This window comes from Phyllobates terribilis, unplaced genomic scaffold (assembly GCF_046119375.1).
Source record: "Phyllobates terribilis strain yellow unplaced genomic scaffold, ASM4611937v1 Scaffold_2__4_contigs__length_985480577, whole genome shotgun sequence".
NCBI lineage: Eukaryota > Metazoa > Chordata > Amphibia > Anura > Dendrobatidae > Phyllobates > Phyllobates terribilis.
The window spans coordinates 372,398,412-372,415,773 of record NW_027362762.1 but is presented as its reverse complement, the minus strand read 5'-3'; the positions used below and the strand labels follow the sequence as shown (position 1 = coordinate 372,415,773).

General features: G+C 41.3%; 1 protein-coding gene across 2 annotated transcripts in view; it reads left to right on the top strand.

Moving 5' to 3' along the window:
* The window catches only part of MRPS9 (mitochondrial ribosomal protein S9), a 100,586-nt gene that overhangs the window by 35,188 nt on the left and 48,036 nt on the right, over positions 1-17,362 (top strand). For both annotated transcript variants that reach the window (XM_073664753.1, XM_073664752.1), the window contains 2 exons: positions 9,867-9,929; positions 11,802-11,832. In XM_073664753.1, the coding sequence (XP_073520854.1) occupies positions 9,867-9,929; positions 11,802-11,832 (94 nt within the window). The remainder of the gene's footprint in view (positions 1-9,866; positions 9,930-11,801; positions 11,833-17,362) is intronic.

The following is a 17,362-nucleotide window of genomic DNA, read 5'->3' as shown; positions in this document are numbered from 1 at the left end:
GGAAGAGGAGGAGGTTTCTACACAGCGTTGGTCTTGTAGGCTGGTAGTGCCATTTAGTTCTCCTCGCAGTGGGCACGTGCGCAGATTGGGGGGTGATTTCACTATTCAGACCATCTTTGTTTAAAACATAACGTAGGTTGTTCATTTAATTCCATTATACTAAGCAAATGGTTAATGCATTACCTCCAATTTTCTTATAGTCCACATAAGTAACATCTAGAACTTGGAAAGTACCTTGAATCATTGCAGTATATCACAAGAATGTGTTATATGGTAATGGTCAGCAAGCTGCTTTTGACACATCTGGGAATAATTTACTCTACGTGTACCTGCCCTTTCACACAAAAGATGTAGAAAAGCTTAGTCTTCCTGCCCTTAGAGCAAATAAAAAACTGCTATTGTTGCTCATGCTAGTGTATTATGTCTAGGAACTTTACCGATTCTCATATGTAACTTGCCATCCAGTCTTTATGACTTTGACTTGGTGTTTCCTCTTCATCCATATTCTGCCAGCACTGTAGGTGCTAGAACTTCCTTTCACTTCCCTGTATGCATCGCTCCTGCCTTGGTCCAATGGTTTGTCTGCCCCAAACTGAAAGCCAACTCCTCTGTTATGTCTTGATGTAGTTGGACAGACCGGAGAGCTGAAGAATTTATAATACTTGCAATTTTATACCGTAATCTATAATTTTAATTCCTAATTTCTTTTTCCATTTGCTTTATGATATGCAGTGTATAGAAAACTTTTCTTCTGGCAACTAAAGGCTAATTGCTACTGATGGACTTTATTATGGCTTAATAATTATTCTGGTTATGATGTATGTGCCCAGGATATTCCACATAAATGTTTGATGCTGATTTCTTTCATCACGTAGGTCACAGTTTATCAGCAGTTAAAGCCCTTATATTAGCACTTCTCTATTATCTGGAGCAGAGAATCTGCTGGGCTTGTTGCTGCTTGCACTTTGCGGTCATGGCAATTTGCTAGTCACAAAGTAACCACATATACTTTCATTATGGTACCAAACAGTATCTGGTCTCTGCTTTTCCTTCTCACTTCTTCTCTTACAACACGCACTGACAGTGCTCTCTTGCCGGCTTTTCATTTCCGATCAGAGCTGGCGAGGAAGCGCACTGTCACTGTGCATTATTTATTGTGACAACAGCCTACCTAGCATACATCGGAATTGACAACTGATGCATCCTCAGTAGAGCAGAGACTAGCCCAGCCCCTGAAACGGACATCACTGATGATGCTTTGTTTCAGGGTAGGGACAAGGGCTGCAGCAGTGACCACAGCCTCTCCCCCCTGATGATGACTGATTTGAGTATCCCAGCATGCAATAGGATTCTCAAATTAAGCAGTAGGAAATAGGTAAAAAAAAAAAGCAGTTAGAGTAGTGATGGAGTGGTAGGGAATTTTTAATGCAAGTATATTACAAAATAGATTAGATTATGACATTAAATAGAGATTTATGATTAAAAGAAAGTTTCGGACCACCCTTTTAAGGTGTTTTTGGCATCAGCTAAATTTTTGCATTCACTCTGAGATTGTAAATTGCTAAATTCTGACAGTGTGTTATGTGCACACTATCAAGATTCCGCCCTGTTGCCTGCTCGAGTGGGAGAGAATATAACCTCCAATATTAGTTTTGCATAATTCTGGTCACGTGCCATCTCCTCCGCTTCTCTCGATGGACCATTTAGAGATACTGGAAAAGTCGCTAGTTGGCATATAAATGCAGCTATGCAAATAGCATCCTTACGGTCACATGACTGCCTCTCGAGCAGGCAGCAAGGGGGAGTCCTGACAGTGTGCACATTACACACTGTCAAAATTCAACAATCTACAATCATATGGAGGGAGTGTAGAAATGTAGCTAAAGCCCAGCAAACCCATTTTAATAGTTTTGTGCTTTGCCATCTTATCTTGCCAGAATAAAGGCTCAATTTATGGCCAATGCAAAACAGTTGTTTTACAATAAAATCTTCTGTTGTGAGTCAGTTGTATAGCCTTATTTATTAACTAGTCTGGTTGGGGAGAGTCTTGATTAAGAAAAGACATGCTAAGTAATAGATTAATGCAGCACAGATGCCTCCGGTGAACCAGCTCCGCTTCCCAGAGTCCATTTAGTGAGGGCTCCAGAGGAAGATTGTAATGGATAAAAGAATTACAGGAAGCTGAACAAAATGAACTTTTCTTTAGCTCAATAGCTTTCAATAAAATAGATGTTACAGGTCGCACATTCCTAGTTAACAGATGCATTTTATTTTGTAACCTCTGGGAATTTATGACACATGCACTGACTTGGTTTGTTGCCAAGAACACATCAAAGTCCCTTTATCTTTGGGATTTAAGCATCTGGATGGAAATCCATTCAGCATTGATTGCCTAACCAGTGATTTGCACTGCCCTGTTGTTGGTCTGACCAAAATAAATGTTACCTGTATTAACTGATATATGTATACAGTATAATTTTCTCAATGCCAAATATACTGTGTGTGGGAATAAAAAAATGACTGAAATAAACCTTTAACATAGAAATGAATTACATGGATGCTAAGGCTGAGTGCCCACTATGCATTTTTCAAGCGTTTTTGCAGCGGAATTTCCGAGTGAAATTTTCTCTTGACTGCTGCTTTTTTTTGCCCAAACTATCATTTAAAGTGTACCCTTTATAAAAGGCTCCTCATTCTCCACAACACATTAAAAATGCTTTTGACACAAATACCAATATGATATGCCATGGAAAACTCCTGATTCTCATGCACTCTAACTTCTTGAGTGGACAGCTCAACAGCATTCTGCCAGCACTATTTGTGCATGAACTTCCTTTTCCTAACTTTCCAACATTCATCCTGCCATTGGACCAAACTGAAGACCTGCCTCTTTATTAGGAGCAAAAAAAACAATGTATCTGCTGCTAGAGAAACATTACACATAACAGGCAGTGAACAGTAAGTAAGGCTAGGTTCACACTAGCATTAGGATTTCTGTTTTTCTGTTCCATTAAGCTCCGAACCCTGAACTTTAATAGCTCCAATTCTAGAAATTAGTTCAAATTTCACATTTTAAAATGAAAATTTCAGACTTCGATATTTGTGTGAATTGTACACAAGAATGAAATTTTTATCTTCTGAAATAACTGTAGCTCCAGTGTATAAGATCTCTATCAAGTAATAAGGATTATAAGCAGAGCACCCGTTCAGGTTGGCATTGCTCCTATCAATGTGGCTATGATGAGATCAGTGTTGCTGGTGATGAGTTGGTTTCTAGAACATTATTTCTTTTCTTTTTTTACTTGAATTTGACACACTGCAACATAAGTTATTTCTTGTACGTTTCTCTAATGATGAGGGCAAGGAAAAACAAATGCGCTGCAGACATTGATGTATTTCTCTACCCAGACTTGGTAAGTAGATAATCACAAATTTGTAATTGTCAACTTTTTACTGCTGTGTAATTAATCCATAATTTCCTTTTGGGTATGATTGAATTATACTTGCCACATATCTGTCACTGTCAAATTCTTTATTCCAAGAGTCATTACCATAAATCAGTGCATTATATATCAAAGTATGAGGACCTTATCCAATTAAAAAAAAAATTCTTGAGGGATAAGGAGCCCCAGCCTTTATTAAGATACCCAGTAAGTTGTATAGAAAGGGATACATTTGTGGCTTTTATTGTTTGAACCACTACTACTTCCCTACAGATATTTAAAGGGACACTTTACAAAACATTTTCGTACACATTCTGTATTAACTCCGTCTTACGACTTGCCATAATGAATCAGTTCTGTGTTACCACATTTTTTATAAGATGTCTTTGCATCAAATTTTAGGATCCCTGTAACCAATATGCTGCTGATATCTAGCTTGAGCAGTCTTCTATTAAAATCTTTGGAAGTTCTGAAATGGAATCTGTAAGCAGGTTTTTGGTATATAATCTGAGAGTAACATAACACAGAGTAAGAAAGCCTGATTCCAGGATGTATCACTTACTGGGCTGCTTGGTGTAGTTTTGATAGAATACCTGTTTTGTCTGATGTTGATGTAGCAAGGCAAAGTCTTCTGCTCTGTGTATACCCCACCCACACCCCTGACTGACAGATTCCTGTGTACACTGAATTGTCAGCAAGCAGCTACTCAGTGGTGGGGGCAGGGTTACACAGATTAGCCTGACTGGTGTGCATATGTGAGCTGTAGTCCTGTAGTGTTAAGGCCCTGTCACACATAACGAGATCGCTAGCGAGATCGTTATTGCGTCACGGTTTTGGGATCGCTGGGGAGATGTCAAACATGCAGAACTTTCCAACGATCTCGGCCGCCCCAGCGATCTAACCAACGATCTCGGTGGTCGTTGGGACGCTTTCACACAGCAGCTATTTCAACGATCCACACCTTGATAGGGACTGTCCTGTGTCAGAAAGGCGTGCATAAAATTGCTTTTCCGCGCCCCCCTCATCTCCAGTTGGTGGACGCTACTGCATTCAGATTGGGTGGCCTTGGTTTAACACTGCGTCTCCGGTCAGATGGGATCTCTACTGCGTCTCCATTAAAAATGAAACCTCATTTGAGACCCCAAACAATACCTACCTCGCTAAAGATGCCTGATTTCTTCAAAGTGGAGTCACAGCCGGAGAACGCTGGTGGGATCTGAAAAAACAAGGACGCAGTAGTGACCACCAATCGGGGACGAGGAGCGCAGAAAAGTCCAATTTATGCACGCCTACATGTCTCAGTTCTGAATCGCTAACGAGGTCGATAAGGTGTCAAATACAGCGATGCACACTGCCCAGCGGGAGCGCAACGACCCAGGAATGGTCCAGGAAGCTTTGTAACGATCAGTGATCTCACAGCAGGGGCCTGATCGTTGCTACCTGTCAGACATAACGAGATCGCTAGCGAGATCACTATTGCGTCACCAAAATCATGACTCATTAGCGATCTCGCTAGCGATCTCGTTATGTGTGACGGGGCCTTTAATCTCCTACTGATAAAACACTGTTTGCATTGAAACTACAACACACAGCCTAATAAATGAGACATCCCTGGAATCAGGGTCTCATGCCTTACATTGTTATCCGATTAAATCGCAAGAACCTGCTGACAGATTCCCTTTAAGCCCTTTTCACATAACATTATGGCTAGAAATGAGATAAATGATTTGCAGGACACTGATCCAGCAGCCACGTCATTGATCAGTACCTGCCTAACAGGAGACCTGCAAACCAGCTTCTATTTGTCAATCTCCGTTGCCTCTGATTTGTAGAGCGGGCCTGCTCAATGTCATCATTACAGCATGACGCATGCATGACGTTGTAAGGTGCGCAGGGCAGTAGTCATGGTCGAAGGGCTGCGTTCCCACGCCCTGGCACCCCACAAATAAGCAGTGTCCCACTGTACTATCTTGTGTAGGGTGCATTACACTCACTTGCCGGCCGTAGGCCTCTGCTGTCTTCAGTTCTGCATACTCAGGAACAGCCGCACACATATCAGGGGACACCCGGTTCATTTCAACACTTAACAGTTTACTTGACAGTTGCAGCTCATCAGATTGTATCCCGCAGTATTGGGCACAGGACCCTCCGTTTCTTGTTTCAGTAGCACAGTACATTTCCCGCTTTCCTTTCCATCTGAACTATCCCTGCTGTAACAGTTTTTCAGCCCCAGAGATTTTCCGTCAGGCCCCACAGTATTGCCGAGATCCGCAACCTTTCCCTCACGAAGTTCTATGTCCAACTTCCCCTGTACAGAAGGGGTGTCTGCACTCTCCATAGCCACCGACTCGAGCCTTGAGCTCCGGACGTTGCAGCAATATCCGTAGGGAGTTTGGTAAGGCCTCATACCACTCAGCACAACTTGTACTTGCTTCTAATACCCGCCCACTGCACCTTGAACTCCCCCTAGTAATTAACCAACGCACTCCTTCACTAACTAGCTAAACCATAAAGTAGTTGCCTATTACGGGCCCTAACCCCTCCCACTTTGGGCTGGACCAATCATTAACTATCTCTTTACTCTGTCTGCCTCAGTAGTCTGTTGCTGGGCAATCTTTAACCTTTCACCTACTAACTACAGTCACTATCTATTAACAGTATGCACTAAGCATATTACACTTACAATGCCTGTCACAGTCTAATGTGCTCTATGTCCTAAACTCTAAACTATATCCTATACTTTCCCTACACCTGAGCTGAGAGCATGTTACTCACAATAGGCATTACCTTTACGGTATTTACACAGCAGCATCAGTGCCTTACACCACTATAGATTAGTTACAATACATTACATTAACCAAATCACTTAGTGCCTATGGAACTCTATGCAGGTTCACAATTCACATTACTCGCAAAATACAATAAAACCACACCACATCACAACACATATTTAAATACACTCCTTGCAGACGTCTTTAGGGGGAGATGCGTATGATGTCTCCTGTCACGGCCTTACATCGTCACACCAGGCCTACAAATCAGAAAAGGTGTGTGGGATTCCAGAAGTTAGTTAGTAAGAGGCGGTTGGCAGAACTTATGACCAGTGACTACGGGCCGTTGATGTGGCCATTGAACCAGAGTCCTGTAGATTGATTCGCTTATCTTTAATTATGGCCATACTATTGGTTTATAGGGCTACATTCACATTTATTTATTTTTTTCATGCAGTCGAAGCCTATTGGGAGCGATTCTCGTCATACACAGCAAAGGCTCAAAATGTGATAGGGTCTTAATGCTTGGCTGCTAAAAGGTTCACGCTGACTACTAGAGAGCACTTATTGACTTCTGGCATGTACAATATTTTTGCCCACCCCAGTTTTAAAGTTTCAGCAACTTTTATGGAAAATGGCAGACAGAGACAGCAGAAGCAATATCTTAAACTATTACATAAGAATGCTGTAGATGCCCACACATGTACAGATGGTGTGAACCGCATCATGTAGTCCTGTGCACAGTACATTTCTTAAATCTGTCTTGTACAAAGGGAATAATACATCATGTATATCTTATAAGATACAGGTGCTTCTCAAGATAAATTAGAATATCAAAAAGTTAATTTATTTAATTTCTTCAATACAAAAAGTGAAACTCATATATTATATAGAGTCATTACAAACAGAGTGATCTATTTCAAGTGTTTATTTCTGCTAATGTTGATGATTATGGCTTACAGCCAATGAAAACACAAAAGTCATTATCTCAGTAAATTAGAATACTTTATAACAGCTTGAAAAACATTTTTAAAATCCAAAATGTTGGCCTACTGAAATGTATGTTCAGTAAATGCACTCAATACTTGGTCGGGGCTCCTTTTGCATCAATTACTGCATCAATGCGGCGTGGCATGGAGGCGATAAGCCTGTAGCACTGTGGCAATCCTTTCAAGGCTGCGGTTATCCCGGCTGCTTGTGCACTTTTTTCTATCACACTTTTTCCTTCCACTCAACTTTCCATTAATATGCTTGGATACAGCACTCTGTGAACAGACAGCTTCTTTAGCAATGACCTTTTGTGGCTTACCCTCCTTGTGGAGTGTGTCAATGACTGCCTTCTGGACATCTGTCAAGTCAGCAGTCTTCTCCATGATTGTGGAGCCTACTGAAACAGACTAAGGGACCTTTTTAAACGCTTAGGAAGCCTTTGCAGGTGTTATTTGCTAATTATTTTAATTTACTGAGATAATGACTTTTGTGTTTTCTTTGGCTGTAAGCCATAATCATCAACATTAACAGAAATAAACACGTGAAATAGATCACTCTGTTTGTAATGACTCTATATAATATATGTTTTTCACTTTTTGTATTGAAGAACTGAAATAAATGAACGTTTTGATGATATTCTAATTTAGTGAGAAGCACTTGTACAACAGAAGACACTAAGTGCAATTTCATTTTTTTTTTTTCGCTGTTCATTTTCTTGGACTTCTATTTTTTCTTGACACAATCCTAATTGGTGCTAATTATATTTCTATGTCTAATAGTCTAATCACAGTTTATTGGTATCTATGCAGATAATTTCATATGATCTTTTTTTTTTCTTTTTCATTGTGAAAATTAAAGGTCACTTATATATATTGTTGCGTGAAAGGTCATCTGGGTGCATTACTGTTTTTATTATAGCTGTGACCTTTACCTTCTTTTTTCTTTGTACCCCAATATATGTATCATTAGTATCATTGCAGTAATCTACTAAATATATTTCTGATGAACTTTAAAGATAAAATATTTGGTTTTTTTTTTTTCAATCTTTGCTGAATGTTTATAGAGATCACCTTTAAATGATGAACCAGTGTGTGGTTGAAACAAATGGGTGACACTCTAGCTCGGGGTTCCCCAACTCCAGTCCTCAAGGCCCACCAACAGGTCATATTTTCAGGATTTCCTTAGTATTGCACGGGTGGTGGATTTTTTTTGCCTGTGCAGGTGATGTAATTATCACCTGTGCAATACTAAGGAAATCCTGAACACATGATCTGTTGGTGGTAGTCTAGCTCAGGGTTCCCCAACTCCAGTCCTCAAGGCCCACCAACAGGTCATGTTTTCAGGATTTCCTTAGTATTACACAGGTGATAATTGCATCACCTGCACAGGCAATAATTCCATCACCTGTGCAATACTAAGGAAATCCTGAAAACATGACCTGTTGGTGGGCCTTGAGGACTGGAGTTGGGGAACCCTGGTCTAGCTGACCCAACCAAGGGCAGAACTGTGTGGTTCGCAGTAGTATGAGCAGAAATGTTTGCCTGTCGCAACTGATGGGCAGAACTGCGCGCCTGTCGCAACTGATGGGCAGAACTGCGCGCCTGTCGCAACTGGTGGGCAGAACTGCGCGCCTGTCGCAACTGATGGGCAGAACTGCGCGCCTGTCGCAACTGATGGGCAGAACTGCGCGCCTGTCGCAACTGATGGGCAGAACTGTGCGCCTGTCGCAACTGATGGGCAGAACTGCGTGCCTGGCACTATTACAGGCAGAACTATTGCTGACCGGTTTATAGATATAAATGTGAGGCTGGCACTATCTTCAGGCATGGAGGAGCTGTAGGAGTTCTAGTTAAATAGACTGTCAGCACAGAATGATTGTTCAAACCAAGTACAGGCGTTCGGTGGATCAAAGTGGGGTCAATTATTTATATACACTTTCCCACTTACTTGGTTTCCATCAATCCTCCACCCTTTTGTTGCTCTATAAAGCCAGATCTGTCAATCAAATAAGGGAGACAGTGGAGATAGAGGGAGAACAAGCAGGTGGGAAGGTGTATATAAATGATTGGCCACAGCGTGAAGCACCAAGCGGCAGGACTTAGTTTGAACAGTCATCCTGTGCTGACAGAGTCCCTTAAGCATCTCAGAAGAGCAGTTGAGGCGAAAGTTACCCATGATCAGACACATGAAATCTGCTAATATTATACATCCAATGTAAGTGAATAGTGGCTCTAACATTACTAACACCTGTTCTTGCTGGGGATATTCTTATTTCCGATTTTTGACACTACTATTGGTCAAAACATGGAAAATACCTTTTTTTTTTATTTTTTTATTTCGGTTAAGCGGATTTACTTGTTGGGTTTTCTTTATATTGGGCCTTTCTTACAAATACTGTCCCTGACCATATGCTGGATGACCTGAGCAAACTGCATCTTAGATTCCTATGAAGCTGTTGGTATCAGATCCGTTGACCCGCAGTTATGCCGTGAATTGCAGCCTTGGTGCAAAAACCTGTGTATTTTAATCATGTGAGAGTGGTCCTATTATTTTTTCCCAACACAGACTTTAATAAAGTGGAGTTTGCTGACTACAGATGGTTTAGCATGTTTTACCATTAGATTTCCGCTATTGATTGTCCATTTCTGTGCTCTTATTTCAGAAAGCCATTGCCTACCTCTTTCCATCTGGATTATTTGAGAAGAGAGCCCGGCCAATTATGAAGGTAATGTTGGGATGAGATAAAGGGAGCAATAGCCTGCACATGAGTATTGCCTGTTTTGTTGTTGAAACCTTTAGAAAAGGAGGTGATCTAACTTGTATAGTCCCACTGATGGGTGAAATTGCAAAAAGGGACTCGTATATTCTGAGGATGCGTCAGTTTACTGGGGTACGGAATTATCTGTAGGCAAGTATGGAAATATTTTTCTCTTTATCTAGTCTTTCTCTTGTGCATCATCAACCCCTTCCCAACATGGCCAATTTCCGTTTTTGGGATTTTATTTTTTCTACCTGTTGATTCAAGAGCCATAACATTTTTTTTTCCTTTTGCATAGATGTATGATGGCTTGTTTCTTGTAAGACAAGTTGTAGTCTTGAATGACATCATCCATTTTTACTACACAGTGTACAGGAAAACGGGGAAAAAAAATTCCAAGTGTGGTGAAATTGTGATTAAAAAAACCAAAAACACAATTCTGCCATTGTTCTTTCGGAATTGTTTTTACGGCATACATTGTGTGGTAAAAAATTACCTGGCAGTATGAGTCTCCTTGTCAGTACTATTAAGGCGATACCAAACTTGTCTAGTTTATTTATTAATTTTTTTTTTGTAGTGGGAAAAATCAGAAATTTGAAAAAAACTAACAAAAAAACTTTCATTTTTCGGTCGCAATTTTCATGTTTTTAATTTTTTCCTGTTTACGGTGTTTACCAATTATATTTATTAATTTTATATTTTGATCCAACTTTTATGGGTGTGGCGATACCACATATGTGTATTTTTTATATCTTTATTTTTAATGTAGGAAAAGCAGGACGATTTAATCTTTTTGTTTTTATTTTTTATTTATTTTTTTCTTTTTTTTTCCTTTTAAAACATTCCTGTATTTTAGTCCCCGTAGGGAACTTGTACCTGCGATCGTCTACTTTCTTGTGCTATATACAGCCATGAACCCATTGGTGCCCAGCGATCATGTCGCAGGACAGCTGATGGACGCTAGTGCGCTATTAATGCTGCTGTCCGAAATTGACAGTGGCATTTAGCAGGCTAACAGTTTGTACAATCTATTTTCATGTTTATTGCTGTAGTTATATGTAGACTCCACGTGGCAGCATGGTGACAATTTTATGTGTGCCATTTTTATTGTACATATACAATTGTATTTCTCATTGGCCAATGAATTAATATATGTCCTGCCCTTCATGCACGTTATCTTAAGAATGCACTTTTTGGATGGATAGTTGATAAGTCTTTATTAACAAAATTTGTTTTAAAGTGAATCTGTCAGCAGGTTTTGCTACCTCATCTGAGAACAGTATGATGTAGGCAAAGAGACCCTGAATCCAATGATGTATCACTTCCATTACTGGATGCCGCTGTTCTGATAGAGTTTTTAGATTTAGCAATGCAGCAGAGCTGAGAAAGCTAATCCCACCCTCACCAGCCTCTGTATATACAATGTCTATAGACAGTGAGGTGCTTATCACAGAAGGGGCGGAGTCTGTCTTGGGCTCAGGCACTTCTGTGTCCCAGCAATGATAATCTCCTGGTGCTAAAATAATTATTGCTAGTAAACAAAAGCACTGAGCTTGATAAGAGAGGCATCTCTGAAATCTGTGTTATAACCCCTACAGCTTGCTGTCTTCACTTCACATAGCAAAAGCCTGCTTACAGATTCCCTTTAATATATAGCTAGTCCCTCCGTAATTATTTTGTGTGTTGATTCAGTTCTGGACTTTCCTTCCCTTTATTTCATATGTTACCCATTTATAAAACACTAGCCCACTACTTATCACTTAAAGTCAAAAGTCTCGCTGATCATTTTTATGTACTCTGTAATTTAATGTTCTAATTTGCTTTGTTTCTCTTTACTAGCACCCGGATGAGATTTTTCCAAAGCAACTGGGTAATTGATGACTAAAACTTAAATGGCCATCATCCGTTTTTTGTCTTTTGTGTTTGTTTGTAGCTATTAAAGTGGTTGCAACCTTTTGAAAACCCTGTTCTTCACTTAAATGTATGTATTTTGGCCTAAAAATCACTTTTTGGTTTTTATTACAATTTTTGCACCTTTTGGCTCTTTTATGCACATTCAACCCCTTGATGACATGGCAATTTTCTGTTGTTTTTTTTGTTTTTTTCATTTTTGTTTTTTCCTCCAATTCTTCCATGAGCCATAACTTTTTTTATTTTTCTGTCCCTATAGCCATATGAGGGCTTGTTTTTTGCAGGACGAGTTGTACTTTTGAATGACGCCATTCATTCTACCACATTATTTACTGGAAAATGGGCAAAAAATTCTAAGGGAGTTGAAATTGCAAAAAAAAAGTGCGATTTCACAAGTCTTTTTTGGGTTTTTTATTTGCCATGTTCACTATATGGTAAAACTGACCTGGCAATATGATTCTCCAAGTCATTACGAGTACATGGATACCAAACGTGTATCGTTTTTCTTTTATGTTTGTTTTCTATTTAAGTGGTGAAAAAAAATTTAAACTTTTTTATTTTTTTCATATTTCTAAAAACTTATTTTCTTCAACTTTTTATTGCATGGAATAGTGCCCTTAGGGGGCTTGAAGCTGTGATCGTCTAATTCCTTGGGCCATGTGTAGCTAAAATTATGATCTCCTTTGGATGACAGCTACAGACTGGCATTCACAGGAGTATTGTAATGACAGGTACGGAGGGTCATCAGCAGACCCCCGGCTGTTGTGACAACACATCGGCAACCCGCGATCATGTGACTAGCAGGCCAATGGGCACTTGTTGATGTCGCTGTCTTAATGTGAGAATCTGTCAGTGAGCTTGTTTTAACAGTCTAAGGCCACGGCCTCAGGAGTGGGAGCCAAAACCAGGAGTGGGCGATAAATGCAGAATTGGTGACTTGTTTCTATTATACCTTTTCTCTGATTGTTCCTCACCTGGTTTTGGCTCCCACTCCTGACCGAATACTGACCAAATACAGATAGTGGGGCCGTGACCTTACAGGGCAGATTGTCACTTTATCTGTCGTTTTCTCAACTGATTTATGGCCAAATACCATGTTAAAGTTGAATGTGTAGAGAAACTCAGCTTGTAAAAGCAAACAGTAGAAAATTTGTAAAGAAACCCATTTTCAAAAATGATTTTTAACCTGAAATACATGCATTTGGGTAGAAAAACAGTTGATTTTAATCAATAGATCTTGGAAGAATGATAAGTTCCACAATTGGATGTATTTAAATAAATAAAATAAATGTGCCCCTGCTGTGTGCTGTGTAATGGCTGTGTCTGACTGTACAGGAACATGGTCTGATCATACCACAGCTCCTGGACAAGGGAGGAAGCAAAAGAGTATACAGACATTACAGCAGGGGGATCACAGCTGATTCTGTGAGATTAAACATTTCTCTGCCTGTTTTTAAGCAATGTTTTACTTCAAAGAAAGAATCAGCTGTGATCCCCTGCTGCCCCACTGTCAGTATACTGTTTTCCTTCCTCCCTTGCCCAGGAGCTGTGGTATGATCAGACCTGCATGGTCAGACACAGCCATTACACAGTATATACAGTGGGGAAAATAAGTATTTGATACACTGCCGATTTCACAAGTTTTCCCACCTATAAAGAATGGGGAGGTCTGTAATTTTTATCGTAGGTACTCTTCAACTGTGAGAGACAGAATCTAAAAATAAAAACAAGGAAATCACATTGTATGATTTTTACATAATTAACTTGCATTTTTTGCATGAAATAAGTATTTGATACAATAGAAAAACAGAACTTAATATTTGGTACAGAAACCTTTGTTTGCAGTTAGAGGTCAGACGTTTCCTGTAGTTCTTGACCAAGTTTGCACACACTGCAGCAGGGATTTTGGCCCCCTCCTCCATACAGATCTTCTCCGTATCTTTCAGGTTTCGTGAGCTGTCGCTGGGCAACATTGAGTTTCAGCGCCCTCCAAATATTTTCTATTGGGTTCAGGTCTGGAAACTGGCTAAGCCGCTCCAGGACTGTGAAATGCTTCTTACGGAGCTACTCCTTAGTTGCCTGACTGTGTGTTTCGGGTCGTTATCATGCTGGATCTTACTGAGGGGGAAAGAGGTTGTTGGCCAAAATCTTGTGATACATGACCCCATCCATCCTCCCTTCAATATGCTGCAGTCGTCCTGTCCCCTTTGCAGAAAAGCACCCTGAAAGTATGATGTTTCCCCCACTATGCTTCACGATTGGGACGGTGTCCTTGGGGTTGTACTCATCCTTCTTCTTCCTCCAAACATGGCGAGTGGAGTTGATACCAAAAAGTTCTATTTTGGTTTCATCTGACCACATGACCTTCTCCCATGCTTCCTCTGGATCATCCAGATGGTCATTGGCAAACTTCAAATGGGCCTGTACATGTGCTGGTGTGAGCAGGGGGACCTTGAGTGCCCTGCAGAATTTTAATCCATGATGGCGTATAATAATAATAATAATAATAGTTTATTTTTATAGCGCCAACATATTCCGCAGCACTTTACAAATTTTAGGGGGGACTTATACAGACAATACAGAATAAGCATATCTCATATCGAACGGAGTGAGGGCCCTGCTCGCGAGCTTACAGTCTATGAGGAAGTGGGGGAGACACAAAAGGTAAAAAGTACATATATTGTATAATGCAGCCTTGATATACTGAATAGGATAAATAATAATACATGGACTGGTCGCCAGCCAGTATGTGTGCAGTCCTGACAGAGGCTTTTATGTGCATGGTTGGTTTGAACCCGAAGTTGAAGAAGATTTTAATATGGGGGAAAGCTGGGATGGACAGAGTGTGTTTAGGTGATACGCCAGTCTAAAGAAATGTGTTTTTAGGGTTCGCTTGAAACTGTGGGTATTGGGAATTAATCGAACTGTCCTGGGTAGTGCATTCCAGAGAATTGGCGCAGCACGCGAGAAATCTTGGAGACGGGAGTGGGAAGTTCGGATTATGGAGGATTTTAGTTTCAAGTCATTTGCAGAACGGAGGGCACGTGTAGGGTGGTAGACTGAGACAAGGGAGGAGATGTAGGGGGGTACTGAAGCATGGAGCGCTTTGTGGGTAAGCGTGATAAGTTTAAAACGAACTCTATATTGGATGGGCAACCAATGCAATGACTGGCACAGGGAAGAGGCATCTGAGTAGCGGTTGGCGAGGAATATGATCCTGGCTGCTGCGTTCAGGACGGATTGGAGAGGGGAGAGTTTAGTAAGAGGGAGACCGATTAGTAGAGCGTTGCAATAGTCAAGACGAGAATGAATAAGAGCGACAGTAAGAGTTTTTGCCGAGTCAAAGGTGAGAAAAGTCCTGATTCTTGAGATGTTTTTGAGGTGTAGATGACATGAACGAGCGAGTGATTTGATGTGAGGAGTGAAAGAAAGATCTGAATCAAAAATGACCCCAAGACAGCGGGCTTGTAGCTGGGGAGTAATGGTTGAGCCACAAACGGAGATGGCAATATCGGGCACAGGTAGATTAATGGAGGGAGGAAAGACGAGTAGTTCAGTTTTTGACAGATTCAGTTTTAGGTAGAGGGAGGACATAATGTTAGACACAGCAGAAAGACAATCACTGGTCTTTTGTAGTAATGCAGGGGTGATGTCCGGAGCAGAGGTGTATAATTGGGTGTCATCAGCATAGAGATGGTACTGAAAACCGAATCTACTGATTGTTTGTCCAATAGGAGCGGTGTATAAGGAGAAAAGAAGGGGGCCTAGGACTGATCCTTGAGGAACCCCGACAGTAAGAGGAAGTAGGGAGGAGGAGGAGCCGGCAAAAGACACAGAGAAGGAGCGGTCAGAGAGATAAGAGGAGAACCAGGAGAGAACCGTGTCCTTGAGGCCAATAGTGCGGAGCATAGTGAGGAGGAGCTGGTGATCCACAGTGTCAAATGCTGCAGAGAGATCCAGGAGAATCAGCAGGGAGTAGTGACCATTAGATTTAGCTGTTAGTAGATCATTAGAGACTTTAGTGAGGGCAGTTTCAGTAGAATGTAAAGAGCGGAAACCAGATTGTAAAGGGTCAAGAAGAGAGTTGTCTGAGAGATAGCGGATTAGACGGGAGTGGACCAGGCGTTCCAGGAGTTTAGAGATAAAGGGAAGATTGGAAACAGGTCTGTAGTTGGCCGTGCAGTTCTGGTCGAGGGATGGTTTTTTAAGTAATGGTTGTATGCTGGCGTGTTTAAAAGAAGAGGGAAAGATACCAGATGAGAGGGAAAGGTTGAAAATTTTAGTTAGGTGAGAGGTGACAGCTGGAGCAAGGGACTGAAGGAGATGTGAGGGAATAGGGTCGCTGGTGCAGGTGGTAGGGCGAGAAGATGCAAGGAACCTGATCACTTCATCTTCCGTGACTGGTTCGAAGTCAGAAAATGAGCAAGATACAATGTGGCGGGGGGGAGCATGCATAACATTTGGGGATTGGGAGAAAATTTCCTGTCGGATATGGTCAATTTTTTCTTTGAAATAGTTAGCCAGATCGTCAGCGCTGAGGTCGGTGGTCGGGGCCTGTGCTGTTTGATTGAGGAGAGAATGAAACGTGTCAAAGAGTCGTTTAGGATTATTGGACAGTGAGATGATGAGGTTGTTAAAGTAGGTTTGTTTGGAGAGGTGAAGGGCAGAGTTATATGTTTTCAGCATAAATTTATAGTGGAGGAAATCTTCGGGCAGATTTGATTTTCTCCACAGCCGTTCAGCGCACCTGGAGTACCTCTGGAGAAGACGTGTTTGAGGCGTGTGCCAGGGTTGTCGCCGTCTATGCCGAATTGTTCTTTGTGTAGGAGGTGCGGCTTCATCCAGGGCGCATAGCATTATTTTGTTATAATGCTTCAATGCAGATTCAGGACATGAGAGGGAGGAGATTGGGGCCAATGATGATTGCAACCTTTTTATAAATTTCTGGGTGTTAATGGCGCGTAAATTTCTATAAGTGTGGACGGTGGGAGTGTCTTGAGTAGAGTCACAGTTCTTGACAGAGAATGAAAGAAGATTATGGTCAGAGAGTGGAAGGGGAGAGTTAGTAAAGTCATGTACTGAGCAAAGCCGGGAGAAAATCAGGTCCAATGTGTTCCCGTCCTCATGTGTAGGAGAATTAGCAAGCTGTGAAAGGCCGAAGGAGGAGGTTAATGATAAAAGATGCGTGGCAGATGGGGAAAGAGGATCGCCAATTGGGATGTTAAAGTCTCCCATGATTATCGTGGGGATGTCGCAGGATAGAAAATTTGTAAGCCAGGCAGCAAAGTGATCCAGGAATTGACGGGGGGGACCTGGGGGGCGATAGACAACCGCCACTCGCAGGGAGAAGGGCCGGTAGAGTCTGACTGTGTGGGCCTCAAAGGACGGGAAGATAAGGGAGGGTACAGGGGGGATAACCTGAAAAGTACATTTTGTTGAAAGAAGCAGACCAACACCTCCACCTGATCTGTTGTCAGGTCGCGGGGTAT